Genomic DNA, 20,162 nt, shown 5'->3' on the forward strand with positions numbered 1-20,162 from the left:
CTTTGTCCTGTTGTGTTCCCTCAGGAAACATTTCCTAAAAGCTTTGACTTCACCTTCTGCAGCAGTGAGAGGATGGATTGACGGAGCGGAGGAGCTGCAGGATTTCAGCTTTGGATGAGCCAAAGTCATTTTAGCTGCTTCTTTTAAGCAGCACTGCGTTAACTCGCTGCTATTGGTCAAAAGTCAGCGGCCTGTGGGCTGAACTGAAGTTAGCCCAAATGATCAGTAAATCACGGGGGCGTGACATGACACCTGTCAATCAGACTAATTGGTGCTTTTTTGTGTTAGCTTGGGAGGGCTGAGCCCTGTTAGCCCATTTATACCAGCCATCCCTGAATACAGAGATTTTTAAAACCTCTTCTAAAGTTCAGATTTTTCTGTGTATCTGTGTGGACGTAACCAAGCGTTTGGGAAACGATGACAATCTTGATTCATGTTCATTCATTCTTGTTGCCTTTGGCGGACTCCTGATTAGTTTAGGCTTGGTTAGCACTGCTAGGTCATGTGCCAGAAAGGTGTTAAATACCTGCAGACAGCGTTCTTCTCTGGTATTTGACAGAGAGGGAAAATATCTGGTTTCCATTTTCAATGAGGAGGTCGGCCAATATTTAGCTGCAGCTGTTTGTGTTCATTACAGGTGACACACACCTGTATATCGCTCAAATCGTGTGAAAATGAAACGTAGTGTCCTACCTATCATGTTTGTTTTCTGCTGTGGAAGTCTGGATGGTCTGGATTATTATTTGTTGAAGCTGATTGGAGGGAGAGACATCGACTGCTGGGTGAGCGACATTGACTTTTAACAGGAGACATCGGCCACAAGAGTGACCCCACACAGACAGAGCGGGAGGGTGGAGTTTAGCATATGCTGCACCAGTCACACCTATGGGGCCAAATATGTTTCAAATTCACAGTTTGTGCACTCATTTTCATTCACACATTGAGACAAATGTAGAACCGAGCAGAGCTGCAACACCAGCACGACAAAACACGACGGTCAACATCTGATCGACTTTATTTTAGCTGATACAAACACAGGAAAATATCCCCAGTTCGCCCAGTACTGCCGCTGCCCCGTGACGTCTCCATCTTTGACAACACTGTAAACTCAGGGTTCACTTATTCACAGAGCCTTCGACTGCATCTCTTGCCTGGAGCTTGCTCGGGTGCCATCGTGTGACTGCAGTGCACAATGTTGGTGACGTGGTAACAGGAGTTTAGCGTTAATGTCGATGCTTTAGATTAGGTTTAGAGCGGTGGTGGGGAGCCTCCGGCCTCCATTGAACCGGCCCACGAGGTAATTCAGATACACACACACAAAAATTATGACTTTTTCTATAATAAAAATAGCAAAAATAGTAAACTGACATTTCTTTAAGCGATCCATGAGTGCGACGCCAAAGCACCACGGCAACTATCAGCAAAATGTTGTTTCAAGGTGCAAGTATTTAAATCACAGCGCAGCGTGACTGTCAGCAGTGAGCACAGACACTGACGAGGAACCAGACACACAGAAACCAAACCCAAAGCCAGCGTAAAGAGGTTCAGTGAACGTGGTGCTGAAGGTGTGGAGGTGGATCAGTGTGTCGGAGGAGACTCTGTAGAAGGACAGAGTGCCAGCGGGACAGTCCACATACACTGCTACTCTGTTAGAGACAGAGGAGGGAGGGGAGGAGGAGGCAGGGTGGGACAGATGCAGGTCTGTTCTTCTCTTATTGTGATAGGCAGAGTAATCATCAACATTAGAGCACCTCAGAGTCCAGGACTGATCGTTGCGTCCAAACCAGCAGTCAGCAGTGTGTCCTTTCCTTTCGATTCCTCTGTAAGTCACGGATATATAAACCAGCCCTCTCCACTCCACCTCCCAGTAGCAGCGACCAGTCAGACCAGTACGACACAGCAGCTGTTCCCAGAAGTCAAACCTGTCTTCATGTGGCGAGTACTCCTGCTTCTCGGCCACTGCCGTCACCGTCCTGTTGTCGTCAGACAGTTCCAGGTTTCTGTGAACTGTGTTTGTGTCCACTGTGAGTTCACAGGCATCTGATGGAAGGAAGAAGATTCAAGACAGCAGCAGTTACCATCCAACTCACCTGACGGCTTTATTCGTCGCCTCATGAACAGACTGACTGTTAATCAGATCAAAACTTCAGAACCGTAGAACCGTTTGACTGTTTTCATGAATCAAAGTGAACACACACTCACATTTCCTCAGACCAGGTTTCAGCCTCTGCTCTCCACCATGTTCCATCCTGGACGAAGAAACAGAGTCAGAATAAACCCTCAGAGGCTTCTTCATCAATGATCTTCATAGACCATCACTCAGATCCACCATTAAACAAAACAGCTCATGATGCATTTCCATTTAACGAAGTAGGAACAACACCACAGAGACATGTGAGCTCACTGCTGCTCTGTGCGTTCACCACTGAAACACTGGCATGGCTGACATGAGATGACACCTTTGTCAAAGGGATACACATCAGCATCGAAATCCCAAAACTTTCTCTATGCACAGATGACACTTTAGTTTATATATCTGAACCTCTAAGTTCACAGAATACTAACTAACACTAAGCTTTGGCTCACAACTCACTCATCACGCAGCAGATAAGAGCAGCATTCATGTTGAAGTGGCCAAACTAAAGTATTAAATACCTGGACTTTACTATATCACAAGACTAACAATACGGTACATAAGGAAAATTATAATCAATGAACTGATAAGACATCTGCAGACCTTAAAGCTGGAGTTGGTTAAGTTGGAGAAACTAGATTTTTAAACTATACAAACAAAAAATCCAATCCCCTCCCTTCATTGGTACCATTGTGTTTCAGCACTCCCTATTATTTGTGTATTTTTCTCTCCATTTTATACTATAGCTATGATTGTATTACATCCCTTAACCCTCAACATCAGGGAATTATTTTATTCTAATTCATTTCGTTTTGTTTTTCGAGTCCATCTGAGGAGCCTGTACTCCCCATGAGAGACTGGAGTGGCTGCAGAGGCAGGAACTCTGTGAATACTGGCTGCACGACGACATTACCGACACCACTGTGGACTTACCTGGACGCCAACGTATCAGGGCTGACTGGGACACTGTGGCATGTGGGAAATCAGAGGGAGGAGGTTTTTAATAATAACAGCTGGTGCAAGGATGCAGTGAAAACATATTAACATGGCTCCAGTATCCTGGAATCAGTTTCATATCGACGGCAGACCATATTACTCCTGGAGATAAATCTCGTCTTAAGCGTCGTAAGCCCTCGGCTGCGGAACAGAACACTGCCGATGCTCCATCCTCCTGACGACCTGATGAACTCAACGCCTTTTTTTCATCTTTTTTTTCCAAAACATCCACAATCGTCCCAGTCGTCCCATTTCCAAACCCGTTACGCAGACATCTGTTGTCATGAAGTGCTATAAGAGACTCATTCTGTTGTTCGTCAAACCAATCAAAGACCCCCTTCTGGACCCCTTACCGGTCATCTACGGAGCCAACCGCTACATGAACTATGCTGTCAGCCTTAGCCTCCACCTCATACTTCAGTAAGTGGACACACCCTCTGTTAGTGGACTTCATTTCAGCCTGCAGTGCTTTCCTCCCCAACTGCCTGCAAACCAAGCTGCTGCAGCTGCAGGTACCCTGACCAGCCCCGATCTGCCAGTGGACTGGATTAGTAAGCAACCCTAACCCATTTCATGTTTCCTCACAGATACAGCAAAGGTCAAGCTGCATGTGAGCTTTCTATTGTGTTGACGCTAATGTTCATTAACATAAGTGGCATTCTTTTGCCATAAAAATGGTCAATGCCATAAAATAACACACTAAAGGAGAAAGATTTGGAACCCACAGGTTTATGCTGATTTCTCCTTGTTGCATTTAGTTTTGCCATTATCTGAAGTTATACGTTAAAAACAAGTGCAGTTGCCAGGATTTCCCAGGATTGTGTGCTTCTGGCTCCAGGGTAAAAATATTTTCCCTACTTTACTGTGCTGGACAACCTCCATGACACTGAGCAGTGGTGAGGATGAATAACCTGGTTTTAGTTGCTGGTTTAAGTGTTCATTCTTTTCCAGATAGTACCTTTTAACCACGGGAGAACCGTCTTCTGACAATTTTTGGTTTTAATGACTTTTTGAAATTTATTTATAATGACTTCATGGAGGATATGACTAACCAGCTGTTAGCAGTTCGACTGTGTGAGCTCTTGTTGTCTGCTCATACCTGAGAGTGTCCAGTCCAGCAGACAGCAGCATCACTCCTGAGTCTCCTGGATGATTGTAGCTCAGGTCCAGCTCTCTCAGATGAGAGGGGTTGGATCTCAGGGCTAAGGCCAGAGAAGTACAGCCTTCCTTTGTGATCATACAGCCTGACAAGCTGGAGACACACACACACACACACACACACACACAAGATTTTTTTCTTAAGCAAATCTGTGGGTGTCCTTTTGCTTGTTCATGTGAATTATCTGAGCAGAATTAGCAAAGTGTTAGCGTTCGCATCAGTCCTGTGTGAGTGACAATCAAACCTGTCATCAACAGACCGAGTTGTCGGTTGGCAGTCAGTGTTTCCTACAGATTATCCTACATATGTTTGGTATCATCAGTGACATCATCCTCTATGCCCAGCAACATTTAAATGGCCTTCTTTTAAAGAAAAGCTGAATCCTGACCTTAGAGTCTCCAGTGTACAGCGTGGACTCCTCAGTCCAGCAGACAGCAGCCTCACTCCTGGATCCTGCAGGTCGTTGTTCCTCAGGTCCAGCTCTCTCAGACTACAGGACTGGGAGCTGAGGACTGAGGACAGAGCTTCACAGCTTCTCCATGACAGATTACAGTGACCAAGCCTAAAGGAGAATTAGTAACAAAGACAAACAATGATACTGTCTCTGACATCCAAAATGCTAGAGTCATCATATTTCTGTGGTTGTCCTCACTGTGTTGATGAGACGTACATTCAAGTACTGGAGTCTTAGATAGAAAAAATGTAACCTGATCTGCAGGATCCTTTCATGAATTACACTCTAAGTTATTTACTTATTGTCTTGCACTGCTGCATTAATCTGTGGAGATACAGTGATCCTGAAAACAATTTGACAGATTCATGTGATCAACAAATCAATTAATTGACTCCAGTTACGATCTGCAGTTCTCTGTGCACCTACAGAGCTTTGTTGGAGGCTTTGACCACCGGCAGCAGCCTCAGGAGAGCCTCCTCTGAAGCAGAATATTTCTTCAGGTCAAACACGTCCAGATCTTTTTCTGATGACAGCAAGATGAAGCCCAGAGCCGACCACTGAGCAGGAGACAGTTTATCTGTGGAGAGACTTCCTGAACTCAGGTACTGCTGGATCTGATCCACTAGAGAACGATCGTTCAGCTCATTCAGGCAGTGGAACAGATTGATGCTTCTCTCCGGAGACAGACTCTCACTGATCTTCTTCTTGATGTACTCGACCTTTTCCTGACTGCAGGAGCTGATTCTTTTGTCTTTCACCAGACCTCGTAGAAGAGTCTGATTGGGCTGCAGAGAAAGACCCAGGAGGAATCGTAGGAACAAGTCCATGTGTCCATTTGGACTCTGTAAGGCCTTGTCCACAGCACTTTGGTAGAAATGTTTACGCCACTGGGATGCTGGTTGTTCTTCTACTAGCAGATTGACTCGAGAGTTGATGAAGGTCAGATGGACATGAAGAGCAGCCAGAAACTCCTGAACACTCAGATGGACGAAGCAGAACACCTTGTCCTGGTACAGTCCTCTCTCCTCTTTAAAGATCTGTGTGAACACTCCTGAGTACACCGAGGCTGCTCTGATATTGAAGCCACATCCTTTCAGGTCTGATTCGTAGAAGATCAGGTTTCCTTTCTGCAGCTGCTCAAAAGCCAGTTTTCCCAGAGACTCGATCATCTTCTTGCTCGCTGCATTCCAGTGTGGATCTGAATCAGCTTTTCCATCATACTTCACATTCTTCAGTTTGGAATGAACCACCAGGAAGAGAATGTACATCTCGGTCAGGGTCTTGGGCAGCTCTCCTCCCTCTCTGGTCTTCATCACATCCTCCAGGACTGTGGCAGTGATCCAGCAGAAGACCGGGATGTGGCACATGATGTGGAGGCTTCGTGATGTCTTGATGTGGGAGATGATCCTGTTGGCCTGCTCCTCATCTTGAAATCTCTTCCTGAAGTACTCCTCCTTCTGTCGGTCAGTGAACCCTCTGACCTCTGTCACCATGTCGACAAAATCCGAATGGATCTGATTGGCTGCGGCAGGTCGTGTGGTAATCCACAGGCGAGCAGAGGGAAGCAGATTTCTGTTGATGAGGTTTGTCAGCAGCACGTCCACCAAGGTGGACTCTGTCACGTCGATGTCTGCGTCCTGGTTTCTGTTGGTAGAGCAGTCCAGCTGAATGTGGCTCTCGTCAAGTCCGTCCAAAACAAACAGGAGTTTGAACTGGCTCTTGTCATAGTTGGTGTTTCCTGATGACTGCAGAGTTGTAAAGATGTTATTCAGAGCTTCTTCCTCGATGTCTCTGGTCTCCCAGATACATTTATGAATGAGCTCTGCCAAAGATAATTTTTTTCCCGCCCATAAATTCAGCTGACGGAAGGTGAAGGGGAAGATGAGATGCACATCTTGATTGGCTCTCCCTTCAGCCACGTCCAACACAAACTTGCGCATCAGAAATGTTTTGCCAATTCCTGCAATTCCGCTGGTTAGCACCGTTCTTATGGGTTTGTATCTTCCAGAAGGGGGTTTGAATATGTCACTGGGTTTAATTGGCTTCTCTGTTTCTGCTGGACCCCCCCCCTCCTCGATGTGTCGGACCTCATGCTGCTTGTTGATGTGTATGTCAGCCCCGGCTGTGATGTACAGCTCTGTGTAGATATCTTCCAGACGTTGCTCATCCTTCTTCTTCGCCCATCCCTCTTGTGCACACATGAACTTGTCCTGGAGGTTAGACTGAAGCTTTTTTTGGTAATATGAGATGTGTCGTCGCTCCGGTTCTAGAACAGTCCCATCTGTGTGACATGAATAGAAACACAACATAAAATTAGGCTGCATGTCAGCAGACGCCTCATTTCTCACGAGCCTCAGTTGTTTTTTTGCAACAGGTTTGTTTCTGAAGAGAAATTTAACTGCAGTTCATCAGAATTTTGCAGTTACAGCTGGAGCAAGTTGTCCATGGACAGTGTTCAAGTATTGTAATTGTGTCACAGCAAGCTGTCTTAACTGTTTGAACAAATTCAACAAGTTCTAAACATTTACGCCCCGGACCTGCCCAGTACGACCACAGCACTGGACTGGTGACCACTGAGTAGCTGCTGGTTGAAATGACACAAACCATCAGTTTGACTATTTTCTCCCTCAGTCCATATGTGCTCTCACAGCTGTTATCTAGTTAATTACTGCAAATCACAACCAAAGCTTTACATCACCTCAGTGAGTACATGTATGTTGTCCATGGTACATCAGACATTAGGGCTGAGCATTCAGAGCAACCAAAGGGTGGATGGGGTCATCCTGACCCTAAACTGTCACAACAATCCCACTTCAGCTTATCGTCATCTAATGACACCTTCAACCACAAACTAAAGAACCTTCAGACCTGCAGATACTCTGATGCTCATTCAGTTGTAATAGAGTCATAATGTCTCATACTGACAGTAGAACTTACTCACACTTTATTTTTTAAAACTTCAAACCACATTTGGTATTTCAGGGCTTCCATACCTTCACTCTGAGAGGAGGAGGGTCCTCCGTTCTCTGCAGTCTCTCCAACATCATTTACATCCACTGACACAGAGAGAGGGAGATCATTACTTATTATTTATCATGAAGTTAATCAGTGCTTGTTTATGACTTTTCACTTTCAGGTGGTTTTTAAAATGTCTGTGTTGTGTACTGTAGGTAGTACAGTAGGTTATCAGATATTCTGGACTGTGTACAGGTGGTGCTCAGCAGGTAGTGCTCAGCCCAATGAGAAGTCGACACCCTTTATTTTACTACATGACACACAGAACGGAGCGACGTGGAGCAGATCTGAGTCCATCCTGAACAATCGTAGAGCCTGTGGACAGACACACTAATTATTGTCTGATACGTAAACTCCCCGTCTACAGCCTGAAGGATACGACTGCTTAATTTCACGTCCATCAACATATCAGCCTCATGTACACGACATTAGGCCATCGGGACATCTGATTGGTTATTAACTCAAGGCATAGAATAGCATACTGCAGAGAATAAAGAATAAACTAGACAATTCCGGTGCCGCCAAAATTTTGAGCGTGGCACGAGGGGGCTGCTGGTCTTATTAACTGAATCAGTAAACATTAATGAATTTAATGGAAATGAACCATCTCTATTATCATCCAAAGATTCCTTTTACTAACAGAGCTAACGGTGCTAATGCTAATGGCGCTAACAGAGCTAACGGTGCTAACAGAGCTAACACTAACGGAGCTAACAGCTAACAGCGCTAATAGCGCTAACGGCGCTGACGCTAACAGAGCTAACGGTGCTAATGCTAACAGCGCTAATAGAGCTAACAGCGTTGTGCCTGTCTATGTATATGAGGCTGTCTGTGTGTATTTAACTGTATTTGTGTGTGACTGTGTCTGTGTGTGTCTTTGTCTGTTTGTGTGTGTGTGTCTGCTTGAACTACACATTTATCAAATTGTCCAAAGTATTTTGAACAAGCAGCCCAACCAGTTCCTACATGGAGATGTGTCTGGTATATGTGTGTCTGAATGTGTATGTGTGTGCGTGTCTAAGTTCTGCCCCACCTGCTGATAATTACCTCTCTATCTCTCCCACTTTTTACCTGTTCCTGAACAGCTACTTTTTCGCTGTCGGTTTCTTCCGAACAACTTGCGATTGTGACAAAACCGTAGCTGCTATCAAAAAAACGATTACACTGTGAGATGCGGACAAGTCAGGGCCAGATGTACGTGTGTTTTATGCCCAGATATTCTTTAGAAAAATGACTAAATGGTCGATTTAAAAAGACACTGTCCAGCAGGCTGCGACTCAGAAAACAGGAGATTGTATGGGTTTAAATGGAGCAGCAGAGCAGGGCAGCTGGTGCAAGATCCCTCTTTATTTAAATTTGGTGGGGGCTAAACCTTTAAAATTGAACTTTGACGAGAGAAGAAAGGTTTGTCTACAAAAGGATCCAAAAATGATGTGTCTCCTATTCACCGTTTGGATTTTACGGCAATTTTAGAAAAAAATTTCAGGCGATTTCTCACTGGCTCTTTCACTCTAAGTGATGATGTCATCCACTCTAGAGGGAGAAATTCTGAGCATTTTTTGAGAAACTTTATGATCTTCAGATGGTCATAGCTCGAAAACCGTAAGAGATATCAAAAAATGTGCGGAGGTTCATTTTGAGCCAACAAAATTATCTACGTTTTAAAGTTTGAATGAAGTCTCTAGGAGAAAGTATGGCGAAGCAGCGGACAATTGAAAAAGACTGAAATTTGAGGACATTTCCCATTCATTTCTTCGGGGAAATTCTTCGCAGTTTTTTGCGTATAACTTTATATTAACTATATATATATATATATTAACTAACTATAATTATGGATGAAAGAGCTATAAAAGTCATAACACACCATTCCCGATCAAGCTGCACGTTTTAATATATAGTTTGCGATGGTTTTCTCAAAGCTGCGGGACTAGTTACGCGCCGAAGCTCTGGCGGACGATGAAAAATGGGAAGAAAAAATGCGCTGGACAACAATAGCCACTCGCCTCTATAGCTCAAAGAGCCTCTATAGAGCTATAGAGGCGAGTGGCTCTTGCGTTGCCTCATGCCACTAAATAAAAGAGAATGAAATCAGGTAGATCATCATGGCGCCTCCGTCCTCTCCAATAGAAAACCTTCTCATAATAATGACATCAGGCCTCCATTTGTGTTTCCCTGCACTTCTGGACACAGAGACCGCCTTTCTTTACACGTATTGTTTTGTCAGCCCACCGTTTCTATCAGAAGATACAAATAAAAGAAAAGAGAGTGACTGACCTCCTGGTGCTGATGTGCTATCTGACAGACTCTGCACCAGATCATTCCTGGGGATCTTCTCTAAAATCTTTTTGGTCACCGTCAGAGCTCCGTGAAGTCCGTAAGCGTTCTTCATCAGATCCACTGCGGCCCGTCGGTCCGCCACCTCCAGTTTGCACGCTCTGATGGGTTCATAGCCGACCAGGGTGTCGGTCTGCCGCAGGTACCATCGGAAGCTGTCGAATTCATCCACACTTAAGTCCTGCAGAGTGTTCAAAAGGTCCTCTGATGTCATCGTGGCTAAAACCAGGCGGTATCGTCAACCTGCAGGCAAACTGTCACACAAACACATCAGAGCAGTGAGAGGAGTCCTGACTGACCACGACAGAAGCCTGACCGTCATCAGCGAAGCACTCGGACCTGCACTCACCTGTGTGAAACTGCAGAGGCGTGGGGAGGTGAGTCTGAGGCAGGTGTCGCAGGTCCAGCTCACAGATTAGAACCAGGGATCTGAGGAAAGGTGTCAGGCACACTGTTCTGTATGAAGGATTCAGCCCTGTTCAGGTTTCAGCTGATACTTTTGTTGTGGGGTTTGGACTTCAGTCTTCCTATCGTAGACACTTTTGCTCTTTCTTTTCTGTATTCTTTTCATTCTATTGTTCTTGTGTCTGATTGGTGTTTTGTGCTTATTTGTAACATGTGAAGCCTTTTGTCACTGCTTCAAACACAGAAAGTCTCACGTACCGATAAATCGCAATATATTTGACATCTTTCTTACTCATTCCCTTATTGTGTCTTTTATTAATAATACGAGAGTAACAGTCATTGTTTCTGTGATGAAGGTCTGACTCATGCAGCTGACCCATTTAACACAAGTCAGCACTTGTTGCCTGTTTTCCCCTTCAAGTCAAACTGGCTCATGTCCACAGTGACTAAAGTTTCCCTTTCTCTTTCAGACAGAAGTGTTCGCATCATGGCACATTTCTCACTGGGACTGTTTTCTTCATATTCTAAAGCAGAAATCATTAAAACATGAGCGGGCAGAAATCATTAAAACCAGAATCAGGCTGTGAACTCACCACGCTGTGAGGCTGCTGAAGCGTCGGACAAAGGAAAGTTTCAATTCTGCACCCGTTCACGTACAATCCTTTGAGGTGAGACATAAAAAACAGACACAATTTAAAAAAAAGTCATAAAAGAGGCTGAAAACAGAAGAAAAAAACAGCTTCGCATAAAAGTGACTCACAATTAAAGACCGAGCTGGTGATGAATGAATCGGAAACTGTTTCCTTATGTGTTCTTCTGGTCTGCTGCTGGCATCATCAGTTCACATGAGATGACAGGAAGTAATCCTGCACAGAACAGGAAGTAAATTATTATTAACGTTATTATTAGTCGTACGATTATTATTACCTGGTTTCCTCTCAAAGTGATGAGAAGACAAACAGTCGGTGTCAGTTCAGACACGCAGAAAATAAGATAAATAAAATGAAAATAACTTGAGTGACTCAGAAGAAGTAAAAGCAGAGTTAAAGTGAAAGCAAAAGGAGAAAGAGAAGAAAAGAAGTGGAACAAACAGTATTGGAGAGGACACAGGTCCGGGGAACACTTTACTGTCGACCACAGAAGAAGAGCTGAGTCATCACTTTCACAACCAGACGGAGACGCCTTCCTCTGGAACGTCCTCAGACCGAAGGAACCACAGACACTGAACATGTATTTCACCTGTTATCTGACACACACGATGTTCAGTGAAACACAGCACGAGGTCACATTAAAAACACGCTGCAGTTTGAGGAGAGGAACGTTGCTGATGTGGAACCTGCAGGAGGCTAACTGCAGGAGGCCAACTGCATGAACTGAATTCAGAGGTCAAACCTGGTCTGACTAACAGAGGCAGAGTTTTATTTTGGAGGTGAAACATGTCGGCTTCCTCTCCTCATCCACAGCTGGTCTGTGTGCAGTTATAAAAAGCCTGACGTTGCTGGACTGTAACTGGACTCCTGCAGGCTGCAGGGCGAGCTGCTCACGACCATCACCACTATTCTTAGACCTTTTGTTTCCTGACGGCCGTCGGCCATCGCACTGACGACATGTGGAAGGTCAAACGTGAGTATTTGCACTGCATGTCTGCTTTTCACTGAGGAAACTAACTCATGATGACGGCCTTGAACACACAGTGATGAGTGCACAGCTTTGTGTTATAACACCAACATTAACACTGTCTGTCTGTGCTGTGCTTCCAGGCTGTAACGCCATCACATTCTGTCACTGTTGAGGTTTTAATACGGTGTTGAATCTCGCTGTGAGGTGACGTCCGTTCACACTTTTTACGATGGACTCATCCATCAAATACTTTAGAATTAAACATTTTGTTAAAATTCACACTCAGACGTTTCGTTGTGTTTCATCTTCACGTCCAGATTTTTGAGCTCTATAAAAATGACATTTAATTGATGACATGTAACTTTAGAACGTTTTGCTTTTGTTGCAGCTCCAGTTGATTTTCCCATGGAGACGAGGTACCGGCCCATTTTGGAGGTAATCATCACGATCCAGCGTGAAACAGCGCGAGTTAGAAATGACTTCCTGGCTACAGTTTCTCTACCTGAAGCTAACTGAAGTCTGTAAAATGTAAAACCAGAATCTCTCTGTCTTTACTTCCTGAAGTGTTCCTGAGTCCAGGTATTAATCTTTTTATCCAATCATGTCGCTCCATCCTCGCTGTGAACCACTGAGCCTTTCAATCATGATACTATCACCTGTTACCAATCAGTCTGTTTACCTGTGGAATGATCCAAACAGGTGTTTTTGGAGCGTTCCACATCTTTCCCAGTCTTTAGTTGCTCCTGTCACAACGTGTTTGAAACGTGTTGCTGCATCAGATTCAGAATCAGCAGATATTTACAGAAATCAATGAAGCTGATGAGCTCAAACAGTAAATATATTGACTTTGTGCTGTTTCCAGGTCAGTTTGTGTCAGAGAGGATCACATTCAGTTTGAGTGATGTTTCACGCAGCGTCTCTCTGGGATCAGGGTTGTCACTGCATCGTTGTTCTCTCTCAGAGAAAGAGGCATCAGTGAATTTTCTGGATCAGTTCATCTTAAAATGATTTTCTAAAATCATTTAATCAGAAACTCGTGATTAAATAAATTTCAGTATTGAGTTGAGCCCCTTCGCTGCTGACGTCTCCTCTGAATATTAACAGGGATCATCTGAAGTGTCAGATGCTTCATTTAGAGCACATCTCTGAAGTCTGAACAGTCACTGTGTGATTTGGTTTTCTGAGAATGAAACTGAAAGTTGTTTTTTTTCCACAAAGAGACAATTATGTCACCAGAGTAATTTAATAATAATGAGTAAATTATTTCTGGCCATAATTTCTAGAACAGCTACTAAGTGGAACTTGTGGTGAGAGTCCAAAGTCAAGAATGAACTTTAACTCCTACAATCTGTTTCGCCCTGCTGAAGACTCACAGTGTTCAAGTGACCAACAGCAAAGTTTCCACACCTGTCTGCCTATCCTGACTTCCTGTCTCCTCTGTGACAACTTCCTGTGTGTTCAGAGCCTGGTTCCTCCTGACCCCATGTCCCAGTTCCACCTGAAGAGGGGTTCCCCTGAGGAGGAGTTCCCTGACCTGTGCAGGAACTCTACCTGGATGGGACGGATCCTCACACCGGCCATGTACCGCCGGCAGTTCCACCGCTGCACGCACAGCGGAGTCATCTTCGATGATGTCATCCGCCCCGGCCTCGAGGAGCCAGGTGATGTCAGCATGATGTCAGCGTGATGTCAGCATGATGTCAGCGTGATGTCAGCGTGATGTCAGCATGATGTCAGCGTGATGTCAGGGTCTGGCTGGTTGTCAGAGAATTACAGTCAGATTAAAATCAGGAAAAGGAAGTCATGAACCTTGAAGGAGAAATTGGTAATTAGTCTCTATGTGTGTGAATATTCTCAAAATGAAAAATCAACATCTTACTTCTCGTTTCTCATAATTTGAATTATAGAATATAATATAAACATGTGTCTCCGAACATGACTGAAGAACATTCATATCTTTGGTTGTTGCTCAGTTTTATTCTCTGTATTTAAGACCTGCTGACTGTCTGATTTCCTGTTTTACATTTTGGGAGTAAGGCGACCGTTTAGTTTACATTTGGATGCATCTTAGATACATCACGGTGGATGATGCATGTTGGCTGAATATCTTGTGTGGATTTCAGCTGTTATGTGTTCCTCTCGTGGCCTCAGTCAGAAAACCAACTGTATTGAAGTGAACAGGAAAAAACTGAAATACAAAGCCAACATATTTTCCTTTGATTTGGGAGGATTGTAAATATCAGTCTGTGATGTGTGTGGATGAAGGTGACTGGTCGGGTCCTGTATCCGTGGGGTGTGTCGCGGGCGACGCCCAGTCCTACATCCTGTTCTGTGACTTCTTCGACCGAGTCATCGAGGCGCATCACGAACACAAGATCACCAACCAGACGCCAGAGAGCGACTTCAACTACGACAACCTGAAGGTAGCCGCTCAGACCGCCGGCCGTTTACTCACGTTGATGTTATGACCAAATAATTATTGTTAATAACAAACCCAGAGAATCCTCACTGTGGCTTCACACCAAACCTGCAGGTGTGTCCATGCACAGCGTCTAAAAAGAGTCTAGGCGGAAAGATGACCAGTAGCTCCAAATCAAAGGCTGCTTCCCATTTCAGCACGGCCATGAAATGTTTGTCATCTGGCCAAATCTGCAAGGGTCCACAAAGACCATCCGCATGACCCCGAGAACTGTGCACAGCAACACACACCTGCAGACGTCCATGAACTCAGATGTCGTAGAATCAGTGGTCTGTATGAGAAAAATGTGTTTCATCTCACTCCTTTTGTTTCCAGTGAAGCCGAGAAAGCAGCCTGCAGGAACAAGATTCATCGTTTAACGCTCGAAAACATGAATCATCATCATCATCATCACCATCATCATCATCACCATCATCATCATCATCATTTTCAGTCTGAATAAAACTCCAACAGTCAGACCGACAGCTGACGCAAACTCAGAGACAAAAAATTGTCAAAAACTCTTTCGTTCAATGCTTCATGTGTATTTGTGTGTGTGTGTGTGTGTGTGTGTGTAGGGGGGTGATGACTTGGACAGGTCGTACGCTGTACGCTGTGACGTGAGCATTGTTCGCGCTGTTGAAGACTTCTGTTTCCCGACACACTGCAGCCGTGGCGAGCGCAGACAGCTCCTCACACTGGCCAGGAGAGGTACTGCATGTCGGGTCCTGACAGGCTCAGCCTCTGGTTTATGGCCTGTGGTAGTAAACCAGCTGATGTCTCCTCTTTGCTCTCAGCTCTGCGGCGGCTGGACGAGGAGGAGCTGCCGGGTCAGCTCCTCTTACTGGAGGAACTGAACCAGGAGCAGCAGAGGGAGCTGAACCTGAACCCTCCATCTTCCTCTCAGCTTCGTACCGGGGTGGCCCGAGATTGGCCCGACGCCAGGGCAGTCTGGTCAGTCTGCGACAGTTTGGCTTCTTCCCATGAGCCTTTTTGATCCAGCAACCTCTCTGACTAGAGAAGGTCTCAGGTGATGGAGCAGCTCGGCCACTAGTTTTTAAGGCTGGAGGTTTGGCTGTCTGCCCACATTTTGGGGGGGAAACAGTCTGAACATATTTCAGAGCTGCAACAGAACCTCAGAGACCAGTGATTCAAATCCTTCTCTCAGACATCAAATGTCACACCTGCCAACTGTGAAGTGCTTCTCTCAGCCTCTGGTGTAAATATGGAGATATAAGTGAAATATTTCAGGCAGATTCTCCTGTCAAACATGTCCCATGATTCTTTGGTGCAGGGTGAGTAAAGATGGCAGCCTAGTGGTCTGGGTCAACATGGAGGATCACCTCAGACTTGTATCCGTACGAGATGACGCCAACATTGCAGAGGCCTTTAAATGCATCTGCATCAACCTGCAGAAGGTCAGTGATGGGTCTGACTCTCATTCAAATTAATAAGCTGAGAAAATGGCATTATAAAACTCTACCAGACCATAATTTACTCTATTCAAATCTTCAATGAATACACTTTCTAACGGCCAGTGTTTCAGGGCTTCTGGTGCAGCCAGCAGACATCCACATAAGAGATGTTCGAACACTTCCTGTTATATTCTGTGTACAGAGATTATCACGTAACTCACCCAAAACAGACCGAATTAATCAGAACAAACACGAGGAAGGAAATATTCTGCACTAATGTAAAAAAAAAACTGTTTATTATCACAGTAAATGTGAGAATGTTTGTCTTTCTTCACACTGGTAATAGTTTCCTGTGGAGTTGGACCAAAAATACATTACTAATAAATAATATATGCCAATATTATCTTACTGCATTGGTCAACATGCTAACCACTGACGTGAAACTCAGTAGAGAAATCCCAAACTAAGTCTGTGAAGTTTGTAGGATCTTTGCCTCCTCCAGAGGGAAAAGGACTTTCTGACTCCTGCAGTGGAAAAGTGTTTGATGACCTTTGAGTCTCTGACTGTTTGTTCCTCCCCAGCTGGAGGACTTGTACAGAGACCTCAGACACCCGTTCATATGGAAGCAGCAGCTGGGGTGGGTGACCAGCTCTCCGGCGGATGTGGGTACAGGTCTGAGGATCAGAGTCCACCTCAGACTGCAACACCTTCCCAAACACAAACGGCTGCAGGACGTCCTGAAAAGACTGAGGATCCGCATGGACGAAACAGGTATGGGGGCAGGCCTGAGCCTGAGGTCTCAAAGGTACCCACAGGTCTCACCAGGTACAGTCAGGTTTCACAAGGTACCCTGAGGTCTCAAAGGTACCCACAGGTCTCACCAGGTACAGTCAGGTTTCACAAGGTACCCTGAGGTCTCAAAGGTACCCACAGGTCTCACCAGGTACAGTCAGGTCTCAGCCAGTACCCTGAGGTCTCACCAAGGACCCTAATGAGGTTTTGCCTATAGAGTCGCAGGTCAGTGTTTCTACACTGTGTTCAGGTCTCAGAAGTCTGTCATTGACGTCTGGTGAGTTACTGTTACTACGAGTTACTTCATGCTGAATGAGTACATTTATTTGTATATGAATTACAGTATTAGGCTTATTAAAACTAACCACCACAGCACAGAACACATTTAATGAGTGAGGAGATGATTTAAACTCACATCAGGTGCCAACAGTGTGATTCAGTGTGATTTTCAAACTTACCTTTTCATGTCCCAGAATCCCCGGCGCTGTATCACGTGAGCAACGCGGCGACCTTCGGTTTGAGCGAGGTGGTTCTGACCCAGCTGGTGGTGGATGGGGTCAAACTGCTCATCGCCATGGAGAGGAGGCTGGAGGGGGGCCGAGACATCGATGAACTCGTTCCTACGCAGAAGTAGACCTGGATGATGACCGGCTGGAGCGAGGATGAGGACAGACGTACCGACCAATCAGATGGAAGTGTATAACTCTGTCCGTCACGCTGAGAGCCTCTGTTAAATTATTGAGTCTGGTTGCTGTTAGGGTTAGGGTTAGGGATTCTGCCTGAATCCAAAAGCTTTTAGAGTCACTGGACTCAAACATTCAGCATCTTTTCTAACAGCTCATGTTTTTAAAATCTTCATCTGTCTCTTTTAGTTCTCAGGAGATAATTCAAGATTCTGTGATTGTGATTTCATCATCAGATAGTATTGTTTAACACATCTCATTTGCTTACAATCATTTTACTTAAGAACTAACAGAATTTGCTTAAATCTTTAATTTACATGTGTGTGTTTGTTGGATCAAACAGATTACAGATTTCATCGTGCTGCCATTAGTTCGGAAGGAAACAAGCATTAAATGGAAATATTACAGGACTCATAGTGAAGCATTCAGAGGCTTTAGTCACTGAGACAAACACTTTGACTCCTTCAACGTCCTCATCGTATTACTGACTCCACAGTCAAAGTAATGAGTCACACAGGAGAAATTCAATTAGCAGAACATGAACATGAAGCTGTTAGCGCTCCTGTTCAACATTAGCATCACGCTGTCAGACAACAAGCTACACAGGAACATTAGTGCTAGCATTAGTGCTAATTGTTCGCTCTGTCTCAAAACTCTCATTTCCTGCTGCTCACATCAACGCACGACATGCAAACTGTTAGCATGTGAACATACACGCGTTAGCAACAAAGCTAAGGCCCTCTGCAAGTCTGCTTAGCATGCTAGCTAATCAGCTAGCAACATTTAGCTAGCTATCTTAACTAAACACATGAAAAATTAATGTAAGAGCGGCGGAGTTAAACTGAGTGTAAACTCACTAACAGGCAGCGATGGAGGAACTCAGATCTTTTGTTTTAGGACTGAAGCAACACTGAGAAACATCTGGAACACATTCAGAAGACTTCAGAATAATATAAATACTATTACTGCATTCACGTGTTCATTAATGTTACAGCTGGTGAAGGCGAGGCTTTAAGCACTTTTTAAGTACTACATATTACACCCAATAAATTAATTAAGTCTCCTCTATAATGATCTATGTTAGAACACGGCACTTCTAAATACTCGATTCTGATTAGTCAATCGCTAAAATTGAGCGGTGTTTATTTCTCACCTGCTCAGGAATTCCTACCAGTCAGAGACTAAAGGGTCAATCCCTTAATGTACCAAGATCAAGAACAAATCAGCAGCTGGTTTGAGAGGCAACATATGGAGCATTTTCAGGACATTACTTTAAATTTGTTTGGAGAGGACAAAACACTTGACGTGTGGCTGGAGAATGACATGTCCCCAGCAAAAAAGACGAGAAAAGTAAAGAACAACGCTGAACCAACAGGAGAAGCGATATTAAGGCACAAGAGACTCGAGGACACAGAGACTGACCAGACCGAAGAGGACAGACATGAAAATACTGGCTTACTAGTAACATAAGTTATCAAATCAATGTAATGGAGTAAAAGGTACAGTATTTCCCTCTAGTGGAGTATAAGCATCAAGTGAGTATATGAATTAACTGAATACTGTGCTAAAGTACTTGAGTAACTGCAGCCGACTGATTTACTTTCCTCCGCTGAGCAGAACACACGCAGTTTTTAACGTTAGCTCAGATTTCTGCTCCACCGCTCATCATGTTCTGACATCACAGGTTAGAGCAGGCATGTCAAACTCATTCCATAAAGGGCCGTGTGGCTGCAGGTTTTTGTTCTAACCAAGGAGGAGCACACCAGGCTGGAATCAATTAATCAGCTGATCTCAGTCTTCCGCTGATAACTAAGTGAACCCTTGATGTAGATTGGTTGGCCTGGTGTGCTCCTCCTTGGTTGGAACAAAAACCTGCAGCCACACGGCCCTTTATGGAATGAGTTTGACATGCCTGGGTTAGAGTCTGTCGTGGTTTTATTTCACCTTGTCCTCAAAATGTGCCCAAAATAGTTCCCCAAACTATTTTACAAGTGAAATAAACAGTGTGTCACTCATTTCATGTCACTAAGTCGATGTATTAGCAGTAAATCTGGATTTTAATTGTATTGAGAAACAGTAACTTTGCTGCCTCTTTGTCAACAGGAGACGTCGTAGCCGTCAGAAATGTCCGATGTCTCCTCCTCAGGATTTAAATGTGATGTTTCTGGTAGTTATAATCCCAACATATGAGGTGTGCATGGCAAAGACTCATGGGACTTTTTGTTGGCTCAATGCTTGGTGAAGATCCATCCTAACAGTCTGCTCTGGGCTCGTCTTTGAGGTGGACTCACCTGCTGGGGGGTCAGACTGAGAGCTGAGTGACGGATTTGAACAGGTCACATCATTAACATCTGTCAGAGTTGTCAGCACTTCTGGAGCACCGTATCTAACACCATCCAGCTGCACGGGTTCATCCTACAGAGCCGACAGCCGCGATCATAAATGACACAAAATGCTGAAAATGTTGAATTGGTGTGGTTTTTATTTAAAATGAATCCCTCGTGGCTACACTGGACTTCTGCTACGTTCCTGTTAATGATGAATCGGTTGGTCACCTGGTACGAGTTACGATCTAAGAGCTGAGGTGAAGGTTATTTTCAAGTAAGAGGCTCAGATTTACAGTCTGTCCCTCTCTGGTCCCGTCAGACAAGGACATAAGATTTGCATTGGTCGTTCCCTTCCTGGTTTTAAGTGCTA

General features: G+C 44.6%; 2 protein-coding genes across 3 annotated transcripts; one reads left to right on the top strand and one right to left on the bottom strand.

Annotated features, from left to right (window-relative positions):
* Positions 1-1,009: 1,009 nt before the first annotated feature.
* LOC121603785 (NACHT, LRR and PYD domains-containing protein 12-like) lies at positions 1,010-11,435 on the bottom strand. 2 transcript variants are annotated; one of them, XM_041932994.1, is made up of 10 exons: positions 11,258-11,435; positions 11,091-11,158; positions 10,442-10,521; positions 10,033-10,346; positions 7,737-7,799; positions 5,170-7,024; positions 4,678-4,851; positions 4,230-4,382; positions 2,203-2,249; positions 1,010-2,040 (listed from the first exon to the last, which is right to left on the bottom strand). In XM_041932994.1, exons 4-10 carry the CDS (start codon positions 10,304-10,306, stop codon positions 1,454-1,456), a joined length of 3,153 nt encoding a protein of 1,050 aa, XP_041788928.1. In that variant the 5' UTR covers positions 10,307-10,346; positions 10,442-10,521; positions 11,091-11,158; positions 11,258-11,435; the 3' UTR covers positions 1,010-1,453. The 2 variants fall into 2 exon arrangements, with proteins under 2 accessions (XP_041788928.1, XP_041788929.1); XM_041932995.1 differs by lacking the exons at positions 10,033-10,346; positions 10,442-10,521; positions 11,091-11,158; positions 11,258-11,435 and adding an exon at positions 8,022-8,066.
* Positions 11,314-19,185, top strand: zgc:172076. Its single transcript, XM_041932997.1, has 9 exons — positions 11,314-12,120; positions 12,506-12,552; positions 13,580-13,778; positions 14,383-14,540; positions 15,154-15,286; positions 15,373-15,529; positions 15,870-15,993; positions 16,572-16,761; positions 17,256-19,185. Exons 1-9 carry the CDS (start codon positions 12,105-12,107, stop codon positions 17,414-17,416), a joined length of 1,185 nt encoding a protein of 394 aa, XP_041788931.1. The 5' UTR covers positions 11,314-12,104; the 3' UTR covers positions 17,417-19,185.
* The last annotated feature ends 977 nt before the right edge of the window (positions 19,186-20,162 follow it).

The sequence above is a fragment of the Chelmon rostratus genome, chromosome 3, assembly GCF_017976325.1.
Source record: "Chelmon rostratus isolate fCheRos1 chromosome 3, fCheRos1.pri, whole genome shotgun sequence".
NCBI lineage: Eukaryota > Metazoa > Chordata > Actinopteri > Chaetodontiformes > Chaetodontidae > Chelmon > Chelmon rostratus.

Coding starts and splice junctions, on each gene's coding strand:
- LOC121603785 (XM_041932994.1), bottom strand. CDS start 10,306: ATGACATCAGAGGACCTTTTGAACACTCTGCAGGACTTAAGTGTGGAT. Junction 7,025..7,736: donor CTCCTCCTCTCAGAGTGAAG/GTATGGAAGCCC, acceptor CATGTCACACAG/ATGGGACTGTTCTAGAACCG. Junction 4,852..5,169: donor AAAGCCTCCAACAAAGCTCT/GTAGGTGCACAG, acceptor ATTCTCCTTTAG/GCTTGGTCACTGTAATCTGT.
- zgc:172076 (XM_041932997.1), top strand. Junction 12,553..13,579: donor GGTACCGGCCCATTTTGGAG/GTAATCATCACG, acceptor CTGTGTGTTCAG/AGCCTGGTTCCTCCTGACCC. Junction 14,541..15,153: donor TCAACTACGACAACCTGAAG/GTAGCCGCTCAG, acceptor GTGTGTGTGTAG/GGGGGTGATGACTTGGACAG.